The sequence below is a fragment of the Fusarium falciforme genome, chromosome 4, assembly GCF_026873545.1.
Source record: "Fusarium falciforme chromosome 4, complete sequence".
Taxonomy (NCBI): Eukaryota; Fungi; Ascomycota; class Sordariomycetes; order Hypocreales; family Nectriaceae; genus Fusarium; species Fusarium falciforme.
This window is the reverse complement of record NC_070547.1, coordinates 2,817,206-2,839,300: the sequence shown is the minus strand read 5'-3', so window position 1 is coordinate 2,839,300 and position 22,095 is coordinate 2,817,206. Positions and strand designations below refer to the sequence as shown.

Here is a 22,095-nt window from a genome sequence, read left to right as displayed (position 1 = left end):
GTGCGATCTGCTTCCCCAAGACGACCCTTGACGACCACGCGAGTCACCATGGCGACAAACAGCGGCCGAGGAAACCCCAGTAAGGATGAGGATTGTGAATGGGGGCATATTTAGGGCGTGACTAACATCGGAATCATATAGTCGGCGCCAGCGAGGGCCTTGAAGACGCTACCAATACCCCTCCAGCCGTCCCCGCCGAGGAGAAGAAGAGCATCACCGAGTCTGCTACCCCCGTTCATGCCTCCGGTGCTGATGCCGGTGCCGAGGGCGGTGCCAAGGTGAAGACTGCCAAGGAGTGTATGTGAAGCCTCCCCGAACCGATTTCGACCCCAGATGGTCTAACATGATGGCGCAGTGGAGAAGGAGCGCAAGAAGGCCGAGAAGCAGGCCAAGTTCGAGGCCAAGAAGGCAAAGGCCGCCGCGAGCGCCCCCAAGCCAGCCAAGGAGAAGAAGCCCAAGGAGAAGAAGGTCGAGGAGGAGCCCCTCCCCGAATACGTCGAGGACACCCCCGAGGGTGAGAAGAAGCGAATCCGATCGTTCGAGGACCCCCATTTCAAGGCATACAACCCCATCGCCGTCGAGTCGGCATGGTACAGCTGGTGGGAGAAGGAGGGCTTCTTCAAGCCCGAGTTCAAGCCTGATGGCAAGGTCAAGGACGAGGGCAGCTTCGTCATTGTCCACCCTCCCCCCAACGTCACTGGTGCCCTGCACATGGGTCACGCCCTTGGTGACTCTCTTCAGGATCTCATGGTTCGATGGAACCGAATGCAGGGCAAGACCACTCTCTGGCTGCCTGGCTGCGATCACGCTGGTATCTCGACACAGAGCGTCGTCGAGAACATGCTCTGGAGAAAGGAGGGCAAGACCCGACACGACCTTGGCCGAGCCAAGTTTGTCGACACCGTCTGGCAGTGGAAGGATGAGTACCACAAGCGCATCAACAAGGCCCTGACCAGCCTGGGAGGTTCTTTCGACTGGAGCCGAGAGGCTTTCACCATGGACGCTAACCTGTCCGCGGCCGTTACCGAGACTTGGGTCCAGCTTCACGAGGAGGGCACCATTTACCGTGCTAACCGACTTGTCAACTGGTGCACAAAGCTCAACACTGCCCTGTCTAACCTCGAGGTCGCCAACAAGGAGCTGACTGGCCGAACACTCCTCGATGTCCCTGGCTACGACAAGAAGGTCGAATTTGGTGTCATTGTTCACTTCAAGTACCCCATTGAGGGATCCGACGAGCTCGTCGAGGTCGCCACTACCCGTATCGAGACCATGCTGGGTGACACTGGTATCGCCGTCCACCCCAAGGACGACAGGTACAAGCACCTCATCGGCAAGACTGCCATTCACCCCTTTATCGAGGGCCGCAAGCTCCCTATTATTGCCGACGAGTATGTCGACATGGAGTTCGGAACTGGTGCCGTCAAGCTTACCCCTGCTCACGACCCCAACGATTTCACCCTCGGCCAGAAGCACAACCTCGAGTTTATCAACATCTTGACTGATGATGGTCTCATGAACGAGAACGCCGGCCCCTACAAGGGCCAGAAGCGATTCGACGTCCGTTACACCATTCAGGATGACCTGAAGGCCAAGGGTCTGTACGTCGACAAGAAGGACAACGCCATGAAGGTCCCTCTGTGCGAAAAGTCCAAGGACGTCATTGAGCCTCTCATGAAGCCTCAGTGGTGGGTTCGCATGAAGGAGTTGGCCGAGCCTGCTCTTGCTGCTGTCCGAGACGGCCGCATCAAGATCCGCCCCGAGTCTGCTGAGAAGAGCTACTACCGATGGCTCGAGGACATCAATGACTGGTGTATCAGCCGACAGCTCTGGTGGGGTCATCAGTGCCCTGTCTACTTTGCCAAGATCGAGGGAGGCGCTGGAGATATTCCCGAGGAGAAGCTCTGGTTTGCTGGCCGGACTGAGCAGGAGGCCGAGGAGAAGGCCAAGGCTGCCCTGCCCGGCAAGACGTTTACTCTTCAGCGTGATGAGGATGTTCTTGACAGTGAGTTACCCGTGAAATACTATTGGATATTAGCAACTGACCGCATAAACAGCATGGTTCTCTTCTGGCCTCTGGCCCTTCAGCACCCTGGGCTGGCCCAACAAGACCCATGACCTCGAGACCCTGTACCCCACATCCGTCCTGGAGACTGGTTGGGATATTCTCTTCTTCTGGATTGCCAGAATGATCATGCTCGGACTCAAGATGACGGGCGATATCCCCTTCAAGGAGGTCTACTGCCACAGTCTGGTCCGAGATTCCGAGGGTAGGAAGATGAGCAAGAGTTTGGGTAACGTCGTTGACCCCCTGGACGTCATTGCCGGTGTCAAGCTGGACTATCTCCACGAGAAGCTCCTGCAGGGCAACCTGCACCCCAGCGAGGTCGCCAAGGCCACCAAGTACCAGAAGACTGCCTTCCCTGATGGTATCCCCCAGTGTGGTGCCGATGCTCTGCGCTTCACCATGATCAATGCCACCACTGGTGGTGGAGATATCAACCTGGACGTCAAGATCATCCACGGATACCGAAAGTTCTGTAACAAGATCTTCCAGGCGACCAAGTACGTCCTTGGAAGTCTTCCTCAGGACTTCACTCCCTCCAAGTCGGGCATTGCCCGCGGCAAGACTCTGGCCGAGCGATGGATCCTCCACAAGATGAACACTGCTGCCAAGGATATCAACCGCGCTCTTGAGGACCGCGAGTTCTCCAAGTCGACGCTCATCATCTACCGCTACTGGTACAACGAGCTTTGCGATGTTTACATCGAAAACTCCAAGTCCATCATCCGAGATGGCACCGAGGAGGAGCGCAACTCGGCCATCCAGACCCTGTACACGGCTCTCGAGGCCGCCCTGACCATGATCCACCCCTTCATGCCCTTCATTACTGAGGAGATGTGGCAGCGAATGCCCCGGAGACCCGAGGACGAGACCAAGTCTATCATGGTTGCCAAGTACCCCACCTACACTGAGGAGCTTGACGACCCCGAGTCTGAGCGTGCTTACGAGCTTGTTCTGGGCTGCGTCAAGGCCACTCGATCATTGATGGCCGAGTACGCCCTCAAGGATGACGTCGAGGGTAAGTAATCAATCTTTACCTATTATAATCAAGGCGCTAACTCGTTTATAGTCATCATCCAGGCCTACAACGACACCTCCCTGGCTACTGTCAAGGAGCAGGTCGCCTCCATCAAGACCCTCAGTGGCAAGGGTATCAAGGGCGTCGAGATCCTGTCGCCCGATGCCACTCGGCCGGCCGGCTGCGTCGCCTACCCCGTGTCCACGGAGGCGGCTGTCTTCCTGCACGTCAAGGGCCGCGTCGACATCGACGCCGAGATCGCCAAGGCGCAGAAGAAGCTGGACAAGGCCCGAAGCAGCATCCAGAAGCAGGAGAAGATCCTCAACGACCCTGGATACCTCGAGAAGGCCTCGGACGCCATCCGCGAGACGGACCAGAAGAGGTTGGCCGACGCCAAGCAGGAGCTCACCAGCTTCGAGGAGACCATCAAGCAGTTTGAGCAGCTGAAGCTCGAGTAGACTAGACAAGACTCCTATACTAGACAGGGCATGGGATGTGCTTCTGCTATTGGATGACATGTAGAAAAGCAGTAAAAGAGAAATGGAAATGAATGTTACGTTAAAGAGTACACGATATTAGTTCACTGCAACACTATCGAGTGATGATTTCATTATGTTCCCATTGAAACTATCCATACAAAAGCGTCCATTCTATTATTACTGCCACCCTCCTTTCCCAGGCGCTTCCTCCTTTTCTCTCCTTGCTGCACCACCTCCACCGCGTACCGGTCTCGACTGCGCAGCCTCGTGTCTCCTCAGCTCTTCTGGCACCTTTGAAATAGAGCTCTTGCTGAGGATCTGCTTCAGATCGTACATGGTATCCGCATCCTCGTTGCCCAGGAAGGTGATTGCAACACCACTCTTGCCGGCACGACCGGTACGACCGATACGATGGGTGTAACTCTCGATGTTGGTGGCCATGTTGAAGTTGACGACGAGAGAAACGTCGGGAACATCGATACCACGACCAGCAAGATCGGTGGCGACCAGCACTTGTGTGTGTCCGGCACGCACCGAAGCCAGGGCGGCCTCTCGCTGCTCCTGGGTCTTTGAACCGTGTAGTGTGACGGCAGACCACCCCATGGCCTTGATGTCTCGCGCGACAGCATCGCAGTTGCGCTTGATGTTGACAAAGACGATGATGGGGGGTGCAAAGGCCTCGGAGGAGAGGATCTCCTGTAGACGCTTCTTACGGCGGTCCTCGCCCGAGACGAACTCGACGCGCTGCTCAACCGTGTCAACAGCCTCACCGGCGTTGCCGATGGTAACGACAGCCGGGCGGCGGAGGTACTTCTTTGCAATCTTCTCGACGAGCGGAGGCATGGTGGCCGTGTACATCATGGTCTGGCGGTAGCGGTCGTTGCCGCCGAGGTAGCGCTTCATTAGCTGCGCATTCTCTGCATCGTCCGTGTCGGGCTTCTCGTTCGAGACGGGCAGGGCGTCGAGGATCTTATTGACTGACTCCTCAAAGCCTAGATCGATCATGCGGTCGGCCTCATCCATGATGACATAGCAGCACTGGCCGAGCACCAGGAGTCGGCGCTCAATGCAGTCCACCAGACGACCGGGTGTGGCGACGATGATCTCGGCACCGTTGCGAAGGGCGTATGCTTGTTCTTCGAGGGAGTGACCACCAACAATGCTCACGCAGCGGAAGCCGAGGGGGTCAGCAAACTTCTTGGCTTCGGTCTCAATCTGCTGCACCAGTTCTCGAGTCGGGGCGAGGATGAGGGCGTACGGGCCATCGTTCTTATTATGATCCTCCAGGGGTGGTAGGTCGGAGATGTACACCAGCAGCGGCAGAAGGAAGGCCGCCGTCTTTCCGGAACCGGTAACGGCGACACCGATGAGGTCGCGAGCCTGGAGAGCGATGGGGATGGCAGCTCTCTGAATGGGTGTAGGCTCCTTATAGCCGACCTGGTCGACGATGCTGAGCAGTCGAGGTGGCAGATTCGACTCGCGCCAGTTGCGCATGGGGTTAGGGATCATGCCGCCCTTTGTCGCAATACCAAAGTCCTCCTTGAAGATGCGCCAGTCGCGCTCGCGCATCTCATCCAGCGACTTCTCTGACCACCGCTTGCCCAGACCTGTACGATCCGCGCGTTGCCGGGCCTTGTCGCGAGCTCGGAAGAAGTCCTCCATGAATCCCTTCGCTCGCTCCTTTCCGTTCTCCGGGTCTCTCTGCTCGATCATCCTCGCGCGCTTGCGAGCTCGCTCCTCGGCCTCCTCGTCAAACTCGCCGCCGACGCCAGCAAAGGATCCATTGTGGTTGGCGCTCTGCCGCGTGTATAAGGGATCGTTGTCGCGTGATGTATCTTCATCGGCGTCCCATTCAAAGTTGAACTTTCTCTCCGTCGTGCGCATTCGCTTCTTCTTTGCCGAAAAGTTGGACTGTTGATTTACTTCGGGGCCGAGATATCGTGATCGTAAAAGAGACGCCTCGATGTCCTCTGCTGAGCGCTTATCCCCGTTCGCTTTGTCTCCCTTTTTCCCTTCACGCCCTCTTCCACGACCATTCTCCTGGTTCATGGCCTTGGGCCCCGTGGGCACCCGTGAAGAGGAGCCATTCGTCGATTCGCCAGGCGTCGATGATGAGCCGTTTGGTCGGGCAGCCCATTTCTGTTCATCCTCGCGTCGTCGTTGGGCATCCTCTGCGGCCTTGCGCTTCTTGTCTTCCTCTTCCTTTTTGGCCTTTTCAGCTGCCAGTCGCTCTCGTTGGGCCTTAGGGATGAACCTAGGCTTGGCGGCGGCAGCGTCTGCTGCCTTTTTCTTTCGTAGGATCTCTTCGATATCGAGAGGCATGGTTTCTGTGTGTGTCTTGGAGATGAATAGGAGAAAGAGAGAGAATAAGATTCAAAGCAGGCACCCGCCCGCCACTGTAAGTGATGACTGATGGCTGATTGAAATGGATGTTGCTAGAGTCGGCGAGGCTGTGGAATTAAGCATTGGAGGCTGCAACCCATCAACCAATCATGACCCGCCTGTCAAAAGTGGGCCCGCACTCGAAAACTTGGGACGTCAGCCTCGACATGATCGATCAAATCAATTGGAGAGGCTCTCAAAGTCAACGACTCCATCTCGAACCGAACCCTTCCTCTCCCCCGCGGGACATGCGATTGACCGGCCCCTAGCACAATGGCATCCCCGTCGCAGCTCATCCAGCTGGCAAAGTCGCTGCCAACGCCCCTGCAGCGCTTCTTCGCCCGATACCCCCCCGCCGCCATCGTCCCCGAGGGGAGCCCCAAGACGCCCTCCCAAGAGTCCCGGCCGGACCCCTTCCGCTTCTACAGGCACCCCGTGACCGGCAAGTGGCAAGACCCCGTCTACTCGCAGCGCCGCCAGGCTGAGCTGGTCAAGATGGCCCGCGAGCACGGCGTCGAGGACCTGCTGCCCGACACTCGCAAGGGCACCGAGTACCGTCTTGCTCACCGGGTCGAGCACGGTCTGAGGGTGAAGGGTACTGGTGTGGGACAAAAGGTCAAGGGTCACATCCACGAACGACACATGATTGCCAAGTACGAGGCTCAATTGCCAATGCCGGAGTGGACAATTGCTAACTGTGATCCAGGATGGAGCAGAGGAGAAAGGCCATGTTGGAGATGCCCAGCCTCATCAAGCGCTGGAAGAGGGCAAGTTATAGTACTCATCTCAACTCCGTTCATTATGCTAACTGCCGTGACAGGTGGGCAAATATGGCTGGACAAAGTTCCCCAAATAGAGGAGACGATGAGAGATGGAATGACCTGCTTTGGCGTACCTGTACATGTACCCGTGTATTATTATGTACAAGAATCTCTGCAACAGTCTCAAGCAACGACTTTACGCATCGACAGAAGCCGACTTTTCTTTGGTGACTTGTGCCATATCGTGGACCAGCCCCAGTGCTCTCAGCTCCCCAATGATCCAATGCTGTATCACTACTACTGGACGAAACACTTTATACGGCAGCGCTGAATGACTCCATGGCAAGCTACAATGCTAACAAGCATTCACGAAAGCCAATGGCTTGTTTCCTTTCCAGATCTTGTTGGACATATCCCCGTCACGTGATATCAAGATGTCTAAATCCCAAGATTTTCAGATTCAAGACTCACACAATCCGCCATCTCCACTTCCTCATATCCCAATGTTTCCCTCATAGCCCAAGACCAACCTCCATGGCATCTTCTACAGACTTTTCCGCCGTCTCCGGCACGGCGACGCACTATCAAGTCCTCAACCTGACAGCAACCCTCCTCGACACCCAGCAAGACCCCACGCCCCTCATAAAGCGCGCCTACCACCGCGCCCTCCTCCGCAACCATCCCGACAAGGTCGCCGCCTCAGATTCTTCTGACTTCTTCACTGTTGACCAAATCGCCACTGCTCTCAACGTCCTCTCCAGCCCTTCATCACGGGCTGCCTACGACGCTGCCCTACGTGTATCTCGCCCTGCTGGTGCTGCAAGTCGGGACACAGCCTTTCAGACGGGTGTAGAAAACGTCGACTTGGATGACCTTGCCTTTGACGAGGATGACGAGTGCTGGTATCGTCCCTGCCGCTGTGGAAACGAGAGGAGCTATGTATTTCGAGAGACGGATCTGGAGGAAGTCAGTGACGAAGGGGAGTTGGTGGTTGCATGTCTAGACTGCAGTCTATGGCTGAGAGTTCACTTTGCTGTCATGGACGTTGAAGATGATGAGACGCCGCCTTCAGATGATATCACCAAAAAGAGTTGACACCCAAAACATCCCACAAGAGAAACACCCATGTTGTTTGTGCATTGTCATGACTGAAACCGTAACAGCCTACCTTGCAGCTACAACCCATGACCAGAGCCACGGTTCATATGGCCCCTGCTGAATGCAACATGCCTCGAGGCTCAACATCCAATCCCATTGTCACCAATCATGTATCATCGTGTATTGAAAGTAATTTTAGTATTTTTATTGTCCAGACGGTCAACGCATTAAAAGTCTAAAAGCAGAACGTCCAAGTGCTCTCCTCAAGACCCCTGCCAGCCCGTTGGTGGAAAAAGTCAGCCCCTCCATGGTGCTTGTCTGTGTACCGAAACGATGCCGAAGCTCTTGATCAAAAACGAGGTCTTCCGTCCACTCCGTAGACACCAGCCCACCTGACACCTGCATAGACCAATCATACTTTGTCACTCTACTCGGCCTTGGGCTCCTCAGCCTGGGCGGCGGGGGCGGGGGCGTCAGCGGCAGGTGCGGCAGCCTCCTCCTTGGGAGCCTCAGCCTGACCAGCAGCAGAGGTCTCGGCCTCAGAAGAGGTCCAGAGGGTCTGTTTCAACATGTTAGCCATCACCGTCGTCATTGAAAGCCAGGTATCGCGGAAAACGTACAAGGTTGTCGCGGAGGAGCTGCATAATAAGCGTGGAGTCCTTGTAGCTCTCCTCGCTCAGGGTATCAAGCTCTGTACGATAAGAGTCAGCGGGGGATCAAGAGAACGGTAGGCACCAAGACATACCAGCAATGGCATCGTCGAATGCCTGCTTGGCAAGGTGGCAAGCCTGGTCGGGAGCGTTGAGGATCTCGTAGTAGAAGACGGAGAAGTTGAGGGCGAGACCAAGGCGGATGGGGTGGGTAGGGGGCAGCTCGGTCTGAGCGACCTCAGTAGCAGCCTTGTAGGCCTCGAGGGACTTGTCGGCAGAGTCCTTGCGGCGGTCACCGATGGCGAACTCGGCGAGGTAACGGTGGTAGTCACCCTTCCTGTAGGGCTGGGTCAGCACATGACGGGTTGCGGTCAAGCGGCCGGTGGTGGCCATCGTGGATGCGCCTACATCTTGTGGTAGAAGACCTTGGACTCGCCGGACTTGGCAGAGGGAATGAGGTGCTGGTCAAGGACCTCGAGGATGTCGTCGCAGATCTTGGCAAGCTCGGCCTCGATCTTCTGTCGGTACTCCTTGATAAGGGTGACCTGAGAAGAGTTGCCCTTAGACTCCTCCTTCTGTTCGATGGAGGTGACTATGCGCCAAGAAGCACGGCGAGCGCCAATGACGTTCTTGTAGGCGACGGACAGAAGGTTTCGCTCCTCAACGGTGAGATCGCGGTCCTCAGAAGCGACAATCTTCATGTTCTCGACCATCTCTGCGAAAGGCGCGCGCGCCCAGTGTCAGCGCGCGATCGATAAAAAGGCAGGCAAGGTCGATTGAATTCTTCGACATGCAACACATACCCTCGTAGCGCTCAGCCTGCTCAGCAAGCTTGGCCAGGTAGACAGCATCTTCGTGACCCATTTTGGCGGTGTTTGACGACTGTGGTTCCAAAGCGAGTTAGTAAAGGGGGTGCTGTCAGACGAGAGGTAAACAAAGCGGTGCGGTAGGTGGGTAAGTAAAAAAGGGCAAGCGCAAAGGAAGCGAAGAAAGAATCGAACCAGCGCGGATTTGCGAATGAGTCGAGGCGGCGATGAAAGATGACGGAGCGAAGTGACGAGGGGCGACGGGTCGATGGAGTTTATGGGCGATTGAAGAGGGAGAAGCAGTTGCGCGCCGCCTGTTAGTGCGTGGCTAGAGCGAGCGAGCGACGAACGACTCGGTGAGGCTCCCCGCTCTTGCTTGGCCCGTCAGTGGCGGGGGGGTTTCAAACAGCTGCTCCTGGAAAGGCGTGGCAGCAGGGGACAAGCGATGCAGCGTCTGAGCATGTAACCGTACGCCTTGTCGGAGAATATCGTCGACGATGGAGATGAGGCTCCGTTGTTCGCGGTGGTTGAAGGCGTCGAGGACTCCAAGGGGCATTTGATGGGTGCGTGTTCTCCTTTCGCTGAGGGAGGGGGGGCAATGACGACAGAGGGGGGGGCAAAAGGGCACAACAACACAAACAAACAGGTACAGGTGCAGCGACAGGACAGGCGCCGCTGCTCAGGGGAGAGGAAAGGGGTCAGAACGAGGTCGCAAACATACCTAAAGTCGGGAATCTGTAGGAGTGACGTGAAGGAAAAGGGGAGAATTATCAAAGGTAAAGCTGGAGAGCTCAATCAAGTAGAAGGTGACTGCACGGGGGGGAGAAGGTGAAAAAAAGAAGTGGTTTTGCGGGACGGCGGATGGTAGGTAGGTAGGTAAGTTAGGTAGAGGATCCAAGTCCAAGTCGGGCTTCGGGGGTTGTTGGGGGATTGGGCAAGTTTTGGTTGACGACGGGCGGGAGTGAGCGAAAACGTGGAGGCATCGAAGACTCAGTGCCCTGGAGCTCCATTGCCCCCTTCCTCTGGCTTCTAGTAGTGCTAAGCACAGGCAATCAGTGAGGTGCCCACTGCCCTGGCCTCGGTACGTACCCTCGAGGAACTGGCAAGCACTGCCCACCAGCTGTCGAGTCGAGTCCCACTGAAGTTCCAGGGCACCCCTTTGCCGTCACAGTGGGCACGGCCTGTTAGTGGGCGGGATGCAATAAGGCATTGTTGTCATCGCCTGGATCCTCCACCTCAGCCTTGACGAGAGTGCCTCAGCTGTTCATGGCAAGGCGTGGAATGAGTTCCTATTGACAGCCTCACGTGCTGGATAAGATGCCCAATTGGCAGGCTGCCTTTGCACATCCTACCTGGCTATCAACGAGTTGTAAATTGCCCAGCTTCGCTTCTAACGGCAGCACAGTATCTACTCAACCAACATAATCAAGGTCCAATTACGATCAACAACAATCCGCCCTGGAAAGCATAGTGCCCTTATCAGTCAGTCCCTGCAGCCTCGCCCAGCCCCCTGACCCGAGACTTTCGAGACAATAGACCAGAACCCCTCCCTTCCTCCCTCGAATGCTTGACCTGACTAGACCCGATATGAGCCGTCATGTTGCGGAACGACACGTCAACGGCTGAGCAACGAGCGGCTGGAATTCCCAGGAGTGAAGAAACGAAGCACAGGGAACAGCAGCGAAACGAAACGATGGATGGATGGAGGGGGCCCCCAAAATCGTCATCGCCGTCATCGTCATCATCGTCATCATGCGCCCAAATTCGTCTCCCAGAATCCAGTGCTGGTGACCCCCCTTCATCCTCCCCTTGGCGTGCCAGAGCAGGCGAGCAGTCACACAAGTGCCGACACGAGGCTCGTGGGACAGGCAATAGAGTCCAAAATATCCGACCAGCGATGAAGGCGACGTTTATCATCTGCACACCCTTCACTAAAAACTAATAGCATCTTGCACGCCTTTTTAATTACCAACCGTCTCCATGTTATTCGTATTCTGTCCACCCTGATACGGGCTGAAACGGCGACCAAGCATGAGGCGCTCTGCTCTCCTCGCTGCCTGTGCCACTTCAAACGCAACCAACATTGGTTGGGCCGTGGCGATTGACTCATCATGCCCAAAGCTGCCTACAACAACAAAGAGCGTGATGCCTCGCCTCGCCTTGCCTCGACCTTTACAATAGGTCAGCTGGTCGGCGGCACAACCTTGTTTTCTTATTCACAGTCTTATCAAGGCGTACACGTCTGTGGAGCAGACTTTTGGCCGTGGATGGTTTGGATTATTTGGAATGCTCACAGGCGGAACCTGCAAAAAACTCACTTACAAGACAGCATGAACCTTCATCAAACGTCTCTCCATCAGACAAGACGTGCCCATCATGGGGGCTCATTAGCATTGCAGCCGTCTGCCCGAGCTGCGCCGCATGGCGTTGGTCTGTTTTGCAGGGCCCGCTGACGTCGTTGCCACCACTTCAGCTGGGAAGAAACATGCCCATGGTTCCAGAAACACCAACAACTGGACCGCTTGTATCTCAACAAGGGGAAGAATTTGGGTAAAATTACATTAGTTTGAAAAGATCTTGAGAGTCTTTTTTGATGATTTTTGAATCATTTTATCAACAATCCTTCCCTCTTCTCCTCTCTTGGTGCAATTGATGATTGCGTCTGTCAAAGTGCCTCTTAGACGTGTGTTACCCAATCAAGACCCGAGGTCAACCAGCAACACCATGGTCAATGGGTGTCCACCTGATCACTAAAGTCCTGGGCAAGGTGAGAGATTGTGTGCCATCCGAGGCCTTTTGCAGCAAATATCTGGTGATCTCTGCCTGCCTGCCTCTGCTTCCGAACCGGCTATCTAGCCTGTCAGTTTTATTTCCCTCCGCACAGCAGCCCCATCGCCTGCTCCATACGCGGTACAACTCCACGCCACCCGCCCCGTCACCTGAGAGGAGGCATCTGTTCTGTTGGCGATGGATGTCTCTGCTGGATCATGAAGTCTTGACTTTGGGGGCCTTCTTAATGGGTTTCTCTCTTTAAGATCACGACGGGAATTACCAAAACTTTACAGAATAGACAAACAAAACGTCCGTTCACTGCAGCCTTACAGGGAACCCTAGAAGCGATCCTGACCCTGGCTGCTCGAATTCTTCAATCCCGTAGGCTCACTCGTCCGCGCTGACAGGCTCCCAGATCCGAGCTCCCAAGCGGACGGGGCCGGGATTTACCGCCAACCGTGCGACCGTCTTAGCAGAGTACCTGTGAAGCCGCTGTAAATTTCTATGTTGTAGATGTACCGCTCTATGGCCCGAAGCCTGACCCGAACCCAGACAGCTCGCTGCTCATCAGATCATCCGGCCAATTGCTCTCGGCTCTTCGCAACCACTTCTCCAACCTTTCCCCACGTCATCGCTACACACACAAAACGCCTCTACCTTCACCCTTCAACCTAGTCTTTCACAAGACATATCAACAACCATGCTCCGAACAACTTTCCGCCAGACGGCCACCTTCCGGCCCGTTCGATGCTTCTCGACCACCCCCCGCGTCATGACCGAGGGTGCTACCGGTGCTCCTCCCAAGACCGGCGGTCCTGGGTAAGTTCCTCCCTCCGGCCGCGGATGGATTTGCATCAATTCGCATCACCAAGACATCAATTGATCCTAACCTCTGTTCCACAGTGACGCCTTCCAGCGACGAGAGAAGGCCAACGAGGACTACGCCATCCGCCAGCGCGAGAAGGAGAAGCTCATTGAGCTCAAGAAGAAGCTCCAGGAGCAGCAGCAGCACCTCGAGCGCCTCTCCAAGCACATGTACGTCCCCTCCAACTACCCAATTGATGCGCCAGGCGACCCCTTTACTGACTTGTCCATCAACAGCGACGAGATCACCAAGGAGCAGGGCGGCGAGCAGAACTAAACCTCTCATTTTTCCACATCTTCGTTACCGGATAGGTCGGGCAAAGCTTTGCGCGGGGAAGCCACTCAATTGCGAGAGATTTTATTTCGGCTCGTCAAGACAACGGACACCAACCAACCAAACACATTCACACGATCGTCGTCGACTCGATGGGATGGATATGATATTGTATGAAATGACACATCATCCAGAGGTTCCCTTTTTCCACAGTCTAAACTAGTGTACAAGAAACATTCACGCATCCGCGCACTCTACAGGTTTCCGCATCGCATCGCATCGCATCTCATGTGTACCTCCCACGTCTCATCTCGTCTTGATTGCTCTCCGACCATGTCTGTCTGTCTGTGTGACTTGGTCTTCCATCTTGCTACTACAGAATTACATAGAGTCCTTGCCCAAACTCCATTCCCAATGAATTACACTCGTCCACCTCCCGCTTATCGTCGCCCCATGTACGAACGGTAGAAGCTCTCCGCCGCATCATTATCCGAGCTGCCGTAGTGGCTTCCAAGGTTGCTGCTCGACTTTTGGGCCGCCGTCACCTTGGACTGGAGGGCCGAGGCATTAGCATCGATCCACTGCAGCTGTGTGAGGTGGCCGTTGAGAACCCGGACGATCTGGCTCAGCTGTGTCGCTTGGTCAGTAACTTTGCTCACCCTTGACCATGGGGGCATGAAACTTACAGGGTCCTCGGGCTTAGCACCCTTGTTAAGTGTGCCTGAAATGTCATTGATCTCCTTGACCATCTTAGTGAGGTCCCTCGACTTCTCATCCAATTGTTGCATCAGCTTCTCTGCGAGCTTGTATGTGCGCTCCCGCTCCTGGTCAGGACCTGCCAACTGCTCGCCGGGACCAAGCTGCTTGGCAAACATGTCCTGGACCTCCGACTCATAACGATCAAGCCAAGCCTCGAGCTCATCCTGCTGGTTCTCCACAGCCGCAAGCTGTCGCTCAATCTCATGGCTTCTTCGCTCCGCCTCAAAAGTATCCAGGTACAACTTCTGGATCTTCTCGCCGTTGTCTACGAGGCTTCTGTCCCAGCTGGACACAGTGGTAGCCTGCTCCTTGAACTCCTTCTGGTACTTGGACAGATCCGAGGCCCATCGCGTCACAATGTCCTCCATGGTCTTGTTCTTGAGCCGGGCCATCTGTGAGGTAGGTCCAGTCGTGGAGGCACCTAGAGCACTGGTTCCGTTCTGAGCGGCAGGCTTCGCTGCGTCCTTGCTGGCGTCTGTAGTCGTGGCCGCCTTGGCTCCGAACAGGCTGCTTGCTGGCGCTGCGGTTGTCGTTGCCGCAGTTGCAGGAGCAGCTGTAGTTGCAGATGTCTGAGCCTGGGTGGTGGCCGGTGTTCCAAACAAGCCGCCCGCAGGCTTGGGCGCCGTCGACTCGGTAGAAGGCTTCGGGGCGCCACCAAAGAGACCACCCGCGCTCGAAGCCGTTGCTGGAGCCGCCGTAGTTGCAGCTGCGGCTGTGGTTGCAGCAGGCTTGGCGCCGAACAAACCTCCAGCAGTCGCAGGAGTCGAAGTGGTAGCATCAACAGATGTTGTTGCCGCACCTCCAAAGAGTCCGCCAGCAGGTGTCGAGCTCTGAGTAGCTGCCGCAGGAGCCGCGGGCTTAGCACCAAACAGGGTTGAGGTAGTAGAAGGTGTCGAACCGGCTGCTTGGGAAGCGGCTGGTGCAGCTGTCTCGGTCTTTGCGCCACCGAAAAGTCCACCTGATGACGGAGCGGTAGTAGAGGCTGGGGCACCACCGCCGAAGAGCCCTCCAGAAGGGGCGCTGGCGCCAGACTGCGCGCCTCCAAAGAGACCGGATGAGGCTGCTGTGGTTGTGCTGGGCTGAGCGGGAGCCGAGGTGTTCGCCGGCTTCGCTCCAAAGAGAGAGGGTGTGGTGGATGTCTGAGCACCTGCGTTTCCGAAAAGGTTGGATCCGCCAGGCTTCGAAGAGTCCGCAGGTGGTGCTCCGGCTGGTGTCGTCGATGGCAGAGCAAAGGTTGGCTTCGCGGGGGTCGCAGTCGGCGCGGTGGAGGCTGCCTTGTTTCCGAACAAAGAGTTACCAGTGCTCGCAAACAGTCCAGATGCCGGGGCAGCTGAGGTGGTGGCTGCGGTTTGTGCCTGGGTGGCATTGTTCTGTCCACCAAACAGACCACCACCACTGGCAGGAGTAGTAGTGTTAGCACCACCAAATAGGTTACCTGCAGGCTTGTTGGCAGCGTTTCCGTTGTTTCCAAATAGCCCTCCGCTCGCAGGCGTGGTTGAAGTGGTGGCACCTCCACCAAACAGTCCTCCCGTCGTAGCAGTTGTCGCAGGAGTGGTAGAAGCACCACCTCCTCCAAAAAGGCCGCCCGATGAGGGAGTCGTAGAGGCACCGCCGCCGAAGAGCCCGGTTCCAGTCGATGCCGGTGTGGTAGAAGCGTTGTTAGTCGCAGAGCCTCCAAAGAGACCGCCAGCAGGCTTTTGCGCCGAGGCGCCAGTTTGTTGACCAAACAAACCGCCTGGGTTGCCCGCGGGTGTAGTGCTGCTACCGGCAGTGGCACCCCCAAAGGAGAACTTAGGTGTTCCCGCCGCAGCTCCAAAGAGACCGCCCGAAGCCGGCGCAGTGGACGTTGTGTTGTTGTTTGGCGCGCCCGAAGAGCCGCCTGTGCCTCCAAAGCTGAACGACATGATGGCGGTTGGAGGTTGAGGATCAGCTTCCTCGCGTCGGGGGAATTGTCGATCGCAGTATCTCTGATGCGTCCACGTGATGCTCGGCGCCTTGGAGACGAGGTTCCTGATGACCGACAAAGAGACCTGGGATGTCAGCGCGAAAAGTTGAGATGGGAGAGGTTCTTGTCGTCGATGGCAACGGGGTGATTGAAGACGGACCTTACAGCACATGGGAGCTTTTTTTGTGGGGACGCGCCTGAACCTCACCACTCACAGTTGTCTAAGGAGGTGCCTGAGCTAGTCTGTTTCTAGCCATCGTCCTAGGTAGCTCTTTGATGTAGGGGCCGTTTTAAACGGTACTCCCCAGCGAGCCTACAGGTTAGGTACTTGTAGTACATGCGATCTCGATGAGAAGGATAGAGTCGTGAATCTTGCGTGATGGTTCCATGTGAGCTGTTCGATGAGACACGTGAAATACATTTTCACGCAGAGTGTTGATCGCGAGTACGAAGTTGCGGCATTCCTCGTGTGTTTGTTATCTTGATATTGATACTCTGAAGCTGGAAACGGCCCATTCCGCCAATGATTGCAACGGTGTTCTTTGAGGTATACCCAAGTTTTAACAGAGCCATCATATACACAAGGCGGTGAAGAAGAAGAAGAAGAAGCAAATTTATCTGCATACACATAAGAACAAGCCCGTATGATCATTTTAAACATCCACGCAAAGAACGGTGTGCTCGGCAAGGAATAGACCAGGCTTGCGAATGGATGAGGCGCGCACAGTAAGTAGCCCCACGTGATGTACCTATGCGTTGGAGTGGGCAAGCTTCCAGAACTCGCAGATGCGGTCGACCTCCTTTCTTGATCATACCAAGTATATTTGGCCGGACCTTCTTATCTGTACACGGCCCAAGAATTGTTCTTCTGACTGGGGAGCCTTTGGATTCTCCCATTTCAAGTTACCCCCCCTCACGGACCTGCCGATCGCGAACCAAGCCCACCGCCCAGGTCGGGCTCCCCTAACCCCACGCACGACCATCATATCACATGCCCTAGAGCTCGCTACCTCGAGGCTCTGCAGCTCCAAGTAGTATTCTCGTCTATTTCCGGTCATCATGACAGACGCCGAGAAACTCGAACCTCCCAAGGTGGCTCCCAGCGAGGACCCAGGTGCCCGCGAGCTGGGTACATTTCCCAGCCTTGAACACTCTCGTACACTGCTGACATGTCGGTAGCCGAGGAGTCTGAATCCGAAGACCAGTTCACGGACGCTCAATCCGATGCCGCGAGCTCGAAGCTCAACTCGCCGGTCCCCAAGACTCGGGTCGAGAGGGTCGATGACCAGCCATCATACGGCGAAGTGCCTGGAACTCCAGCATACGCCCTGCGGGAACAAGATGCCCAACCCGACGAGATCGCGATTGCCCCCGAAGAAACACCATCCCGGGATGCCTCCTTGACGCCTGAAATCAATGCTCCCACAACCATTGTAGAGGAGGCCCCAGGGCCAAGAAGCCGCTCGCACTCGATCCAGTACGAGGAGAGGCGCAGAGCAGACGCTTCCCCAGATATCGTCGTGGATTCCGATGGTCAGGTCAGGGAGATTCAGGGCGAGAGCATAACTGGCGAAAGCGCTGCTGGTATGGGAATAGCCAAGTCCTAAAGAGCACAAGAACATCTGTTGACCACTGAATTTCGTTTTCGCGTAGATAACCCATCACCTGAATCCCCCGATTCCCCGGCCACGCAGTCAAAAGAGGAAGAGCCGTCCGAGAAGCCCACCACTGTAGCCGCGCCTGTACCAACTGGTGACAGCGATGAAGCTGAAGAGGAGGATGAGGAGGAAGATGGTGATGAAGATGATTTCGGAGACGATTTCGACGACTTTGAGGAGGGCAACGAAGATGACGACTTCGATGACTTCGAGGACGGTTTCCAGCAAGCAGAAGCTCCGGCACCTGTTCCTACACAAGGAACTCTCCCACAACAACCTACGTTACCATTCGTGAGTTTTCTTGAAATTACACTCGGTCAAATTGTTAACAGTTCCTGTAGCCTATACCCGACTTTGACGGACTTGACCCCGAAGGAGTTATAGCAACCTTGGAGCCATACCTCGCAGCCTTGTTCCCACCCGAGGAACTTGATCTTCCCGCCTTCCCCCCTCTGTCCAAAGACTCCTCTGTCTTCTTCACACCTCGCTCTGCATCTCTCTGGTCTCAACTCGTCGCTCCTCCACCTCTCGCCCCCCCTGACTGGATCCGCTCCCGCACACGGCGCCTCTTCCTTGTATCACTCGGTGTCCCCGTGGACCTCGACGAGATCCTGCCGGCCTCCAAGCAAAAGAAGCTTGTCCTCCCATCCCTCAACGTTCGCACCGCCTCCCCACGCAACTCTAGCGAGTCCCGATCAGTGTCTCGGCTACGGCAGGGCGAAGGTAACAACTCGTCTACATCGGTCGATACTCAAGGAAAGCCCTCGGCCTCGAAGAAGCGCAGGGGTCCTCCCCCGCAACCGGAGCTGGATCTCGTGGCTGCCCGGCACCTGTGCATGACGACAGACGAGGCGCTCAACGGCATGACTGACCAGGAACTCAAAGCCCACATTGCCAAGCTACAAGGCTTAGAGGGAGCGGCAAAGGAGGCACTAGAATACTGGCAGAAGCGGACGGACGAAAAGATTGGCGATAGGGAAGCCTTTGAGGGGGTGATAGAAAACCTGGTCAAGCACGCGCGCAAGGTACGGAAATAGACTCTTGTAATATCTTTTTGGGGTTTGGCCAAAAACCTCGTTCAATTCTTCCTGACCTTCAGGCCTTAAAACTTTTGTCTTTTCCCCCGTGAGGTTGACGTGACCCTCTTTGATGCACTTACAACGTAACTACATGGCTCAACCCGCTACCGTCACCGGTCCCCAGAGCTTCCCCGTCCGGGGAATGCTTCCTCCCCTTCTCCTCCCCGTCCCTGAAAACGACCACTATAAACACCAGGCCTCATTCCAGCGCCAGCCGTCTACTCAAAATGCCGTCGAGGGCTTTGCCTCTGTTTGGGCGCCCTCGGGTCCGGAACTTTGCGTAGTAGAAGAATCGTGAGAAACCGTTCGTTTGTCTACATGAATTGCTTACGAAGTGCTGGGCTCGAGTGTCACACCGCTGTAGTAGAGTTAGCTATCGTGTTAGAGAGGTGGAATCAGAACAACTTACGCAGCAATGGTAGCCCATCCAATGAGACGCCAGTGCTTCTCGATACGTCGGGACAGCGCAACCTTCTCGCCAATGTTGCTGCAGGCAGGGCTGGTCAGGACCAGCTTAGCGGCATCGTTCTTGATAGCGATGACCTTGGCTCCAGTCGAGGTGGAACCAATGTTGACCATGATCATCTCGTTCTTGGCCAGCTTGGCAACCTTGGCCTGCTTGCCGTCGGCGGTTCGCACACCGAGCAGGCGGCGGAGCAGGTAGAAGTTGATCTCAATCTCGCTGTAGATATCGGGGAGACGGCCCTTGAGACCCAAGACGAAACCAACGAGACGATCGGCTCGGCAGAGGGTAGGGTCGATTCGGGTACCAACACCGATGAGACCACCAGGAACGGCGTACTTGAGGTCGTTGGCCTCGGAGTTGAGCGAGACGACTCGGCTGAAGATGGGGGTACACTTGAGGGCACCGCTGTCATCTCGGGACACGATACCGGGTCGGATCTCAATCTCGTCACCCAGCTTAACAACACCGTGAAGGATAGAACCACCAGCAACACCACCCTTGAGGTCATCGATCTCAGCACCGGGCTTGTTGACGTCGAACGATCGAATGACGATCATGTGAGGGTCCATGCTGAAGTCACGGGGAGGAACGGGGATAGTGTTGACGATGGCCTCGTTGACGGCATCAATGTTGAACTTGAGCTGGGCAGAGATGGGGATGACGGGCGACTTTCCAGCAACGGTGCCTCGAATGAACTTGAGAATGGACTGGTAGTGCTGCTGGGCAGCCTCTTCTCGCATCAAGTCGACCTTGTTCTGGAGAATGATGATCTTGTCGAGCTTCATGATCTCAATAGCAGCCAAGTGCTCCGAGGTCTGGGGCTGAGGGCAGGATTCGTTGCCGGCAATAAGGAGCAGAGCAGCGTCCATGACGGCGGCACCTGACAACATGGTGCTCATCAGAATATCGTGACCGGGGCAGTCGACGAAGCTTGTATCGTCAGCTATTGTTCTATTGTCGCATTCTGTGAATCAACTTACGAGACGTGTCGCAATAGCCGGTAGGTGCCAGAGCAGCCCTCTCTCTCGCAGGGTGGGTCGACCTCCTTCTCACTCTTGTAACTTCGGTAGCATCCTGGCCGAGGGCACTGAGAGTTATCGCACTTGTAGATCTTGGCGTTGGCATAACCCAACTTGATGGTAATGTTTCGGATCAGCTCGTTCTTGAAACGAACGGTCTGGACACCGGAGATGGCCTTGACGACGGTGGACTTTCCGTGAGCGACGTGGCCGATGGTGCCAATGTTGATGGTGGCTTGTCGGGCAATAATCTCGGGCGTCAGGGGAGTGAGGCTGGCGACGTCGAGGTCTTTGGGGTCGGTTTGCGGGGGCAGCTCCGGTCTTTGAGCAGCGGGCTCGGCGATGGCTGGGTTGGACTTCTTGAGAGCAGGCTTGAGGGGCTTCTCATCGCCGGCCTCGTTGTGGCCGACAGACTCGCCAGAGTCGGACTCGGACTCAATGTCGTCGTACTTGGGGTCGCCGTTGGCAGACATGGTGGTGGAGGCGGGGCAATCGGCCGGGTTTTGGGGGTGGTTTTCGGTCGTGGAGCAGTAGTGAGGGCGATTTCCGGGGTGATAAATGGTCGCCTGGGTCTGGAGAAAATTACACTCGAAGGTTCGAGGGGATCGTGAGCGGTTCTCGTCGTTGAGGTCGTCGAGAACCAAGAATTTGCGTATTTCGCCTTGATGATGGCAAAATTCCTCGTGTGCAGTCTGTCGAGATGGCTATGACTCTTACGCTAAGCCTGTTGGGGCCAGATAAGGCGATAAGGATTCGATGCCCCTCCTCGGAAGATTATCGGCAAGTGCTCCCACCACAGCTTCAAGTTTAGGTTGTGGGTTTAAATAATCAAGCGTCTGCAACATTCATCACCAACTCTGGAGAAGCCGACGACGGCCTAATCCCATTGAGTATTGGCCTGAAAAGACACATCAAATACCAACTCAGATCGATCCAATTCATATTCGATCCAGGTCTTTTGAAATGCACAATTCATCTGTCGTCGTTCTGTTGTCAGTTGTCTACAAGGCTCAGTCTTGCACCTGATAACAGACGTCTCTAACACAAGTCCTGTCGTTGATATACTTCTTGGCACCAGAAAATCCCCTTTGTATCACATCTGACTGCACTTGTGACCATCAAAGCAAGGTGGACAGGATGTGTACTTGAAACTGCTGACTCGCTAGACAAAATACCATGACTGACTGAGGCGCTGGATCCTGAACCTCCTCAATCAATCACAGACATTGGATTAGTTGCTAAACTAGTCACGTGCCGGAAACAACGAGGGAAACAGAAACGAAACAGAAACCGAAATCCGTGCGGTGATGCAGGTTTCAAGTGGCGCTTCTTGCCAACAACGCCAAGGTGAGGGGGAGACACGACATGGGTTGTTCACCAGCCTCCACGTCAGGAAGAGGATGAGGAAAAAAAGACTCATCATGGGTCGTGTGGATCGTCTTTTGTGCTCTGGCGTGCATCACGGAGCATATGTCCGCAGCAACAGCGGCCGTCTTTATCGGCCCCCGGGCTCCGGAAGAGGCTGACGACTACACTGCTTGAGATGGGCATGGATGCTAGAAATGGCCGTGGGTGGTTGAACATCTGTCTCTCCGACATGGAAAAGAGAACCACCATGTTCCCGAGTGCTACATTATCACACCCATCTCAGCATGGACAAGAAACACCATGATGAATTGCACCACGCGACTTGACCTGACTTGCAGGTCAAAAATAGAATGTGACGGCTCCCCCAACCAACACTCCCCGTCAACCAATGCGCTGGGGCTCAAGAGTCAGGCATTTTGACTGCCAAGAGGGACGACGTTCGGGAAGAGTCGCCTCGCTGTGCAGGGCGTCTGCAAGACAATGCGCGCACCACCACACCGCAAGGGACCGCACAAGAGAGGGTGGAAGAAAAACTCGAAAGGCACACACAACGGCAGAGGAGCATCCATGGTGGGCCAAAGAGGCATGGACCTCGACGACGTCGAAACAGAAGTCGTTTGTTGCCGCCGACG

At 55.6% G+C, this 22,095-nt stretch overlaps 8 protein-coding genes across 8 annotated transcripts; 4 read left to right on the top strand and 4 right to left on the bottom strand.

Moving 5' to 3' along the window:
• Positions 1-48: 48 nt before the first annotated feature.
• NCS54_00561100 (Valine--tRNA ligase) lies at positions 49-3,541 on the top strand (the record flags this gene model as incomplete). Its single annotated transcript, XM_053151108.1, has 5 exons — positions 49-79; positions 142-297; positions 356-2,005; positions 2,058-3,083; positions 3,135-3,541. 5 exons carry the CDS (start codon positions 49-51, stop codon positions 3,539-3,541), a joined length of 3,270 nt encoding a protein of 1,089 aa, XP_053007083.1.
• Positions 3,542-3,739: 198 nt separating this feature from the next.
• NCS54_00561000 (Pre-mRNA-splicing ATP-dependent RNA helicase PRP28) lies at positions 3,740-5,884 on the bottom strand (the record flags this gene model as incomplete). The annotated part of the gene is made up of 1 exon (XM_053151107.1): positions 3,740-5,884. One exon carries the CDS (start codon positions 5,882-5,884, stop codon positions 3,740-3,742), a length of 2,145 nt encoding a protein of 714 aa, XP_053007082.1.
• Positions 5,885-6,217: 333 nt separating this feature from the next.
• On the top strand, positions 6,218-7,800 carry NCS54_00560900 (Diphthamide biosynthesis protein 4; the record flags this gene model as incomplete). Its single annotated transcript, XM_053151106.1, has 3 exons — positions 6,218-6,597; positions 6,651-6,764; positions 7,224-7,800. 3 exons carry the CDS (start codon positions 6,218-6,220, stop codon positions 7,798-7,800), a joined length of 1,071 nt encoding a protein of 356 aa, XP_053007081.1.
• Positions 7,801-8,230: 430 nt separating this feature from the next.
• Positions 8,231-9,317, bottom strand: NCS54_00560800 (Hypothetical protein; the record flags this gene model as incomplete). Its single annotated transcript, XM_053151105.1, has 5 exons — positions 8,231-8,362; positions 8,424-8,494; positions 8,549-8,790; positions 8,862-9,168; positions 9,257-9,317. The coding sequence occupies 5 exons, from the start codon at positions 9,315-9,317 to the stop codon at positions 8,231-8,233; spliced, it is 813 nt and encodes a 270-aa protein (XP_053007080.1).
• A 3,318-nt stretch (positions 9,318-12,635) lies between these two features.
• Positions 12,636-13,172, top strand: NCS54_00560700 (ATP synthase F1 subunit epsilon; the record flags this gene model as incomplete). Its single annotated transcript, XM_053151104.1, has 2 exons — positions 12,636-12,850; positions 12,935-13,172. The coding sequence occupies exons 1-2, from the start codon at positions 12,732-12,734 to the stop codon at positions 13,170-13,172; spliced, it is 357 nt and encodes a 118-aa protein (XP_053007079.1). The 5' UTR covers positions 12,636-12,731.
• Positions 13,173-13,609: 437 nt separating this feature from the next.
• On the bottom strand, positions 13,610-15,832 carry NCS54_00560600 (Nsp1-C domain-containing protein; the record flags this gene model as incomplete). Its single annotated transcript, XM_053151103.1, has 2 exons — positions 13,610-13,798; positions 13,856-15,832. 2 exons carry the CDS (start codon positions 15,830-15,832, stop codon positions 13,610-13,612), a joined length of 2,166 nt encoding a protein of 721 aa, XP_053007078.1.
• Positions 15,833-16,932: 1,100 nt separating this feature from the next.
• On the top strand, positions 16,933-18,568 carry NCS54_00560500 (Hypothetical protein; the record flags this gene model as incomplete). Its single annotated transcript, XM_053151102.1, has 4 exons — positions 16,933-17,002; positions 17,053-17,457; positions 17,527-17,822; positions 17,873-18,568. The coding sequence occupies 4 exons, from the start codon at positions 16,933-16,935 to the stop codon at positions 18,566-18,568; spliced, it is 1,467 nt and encodes a 488-aa protein (XP_053007077.1).
• A 369-nt stretch (positions 18,569-18,937) lies between these two features.
• NCS54_00560400 (Protein-synthesizing GTPase) lies at positions 18,938-20,568 on the bottom strand (the record flags this gene model as incomplete). The annotated part of the gene is made up of 3 exons (XM_053151101.1): positions 18,938-18,968; positions 19,020-20,006; positions 20,057-20,568. The coding sequence occupies 3 exons, from the start codon at positions 20,566-20,568 to the stop codon at positions 18,938-18,940; spliced, it is 1,530 nt and encodes a 509-aa protein (XP_053007076.1).
• Between the last annotated feature and the right edge of the window lie 1,527 nt (positions 20,569-22,095).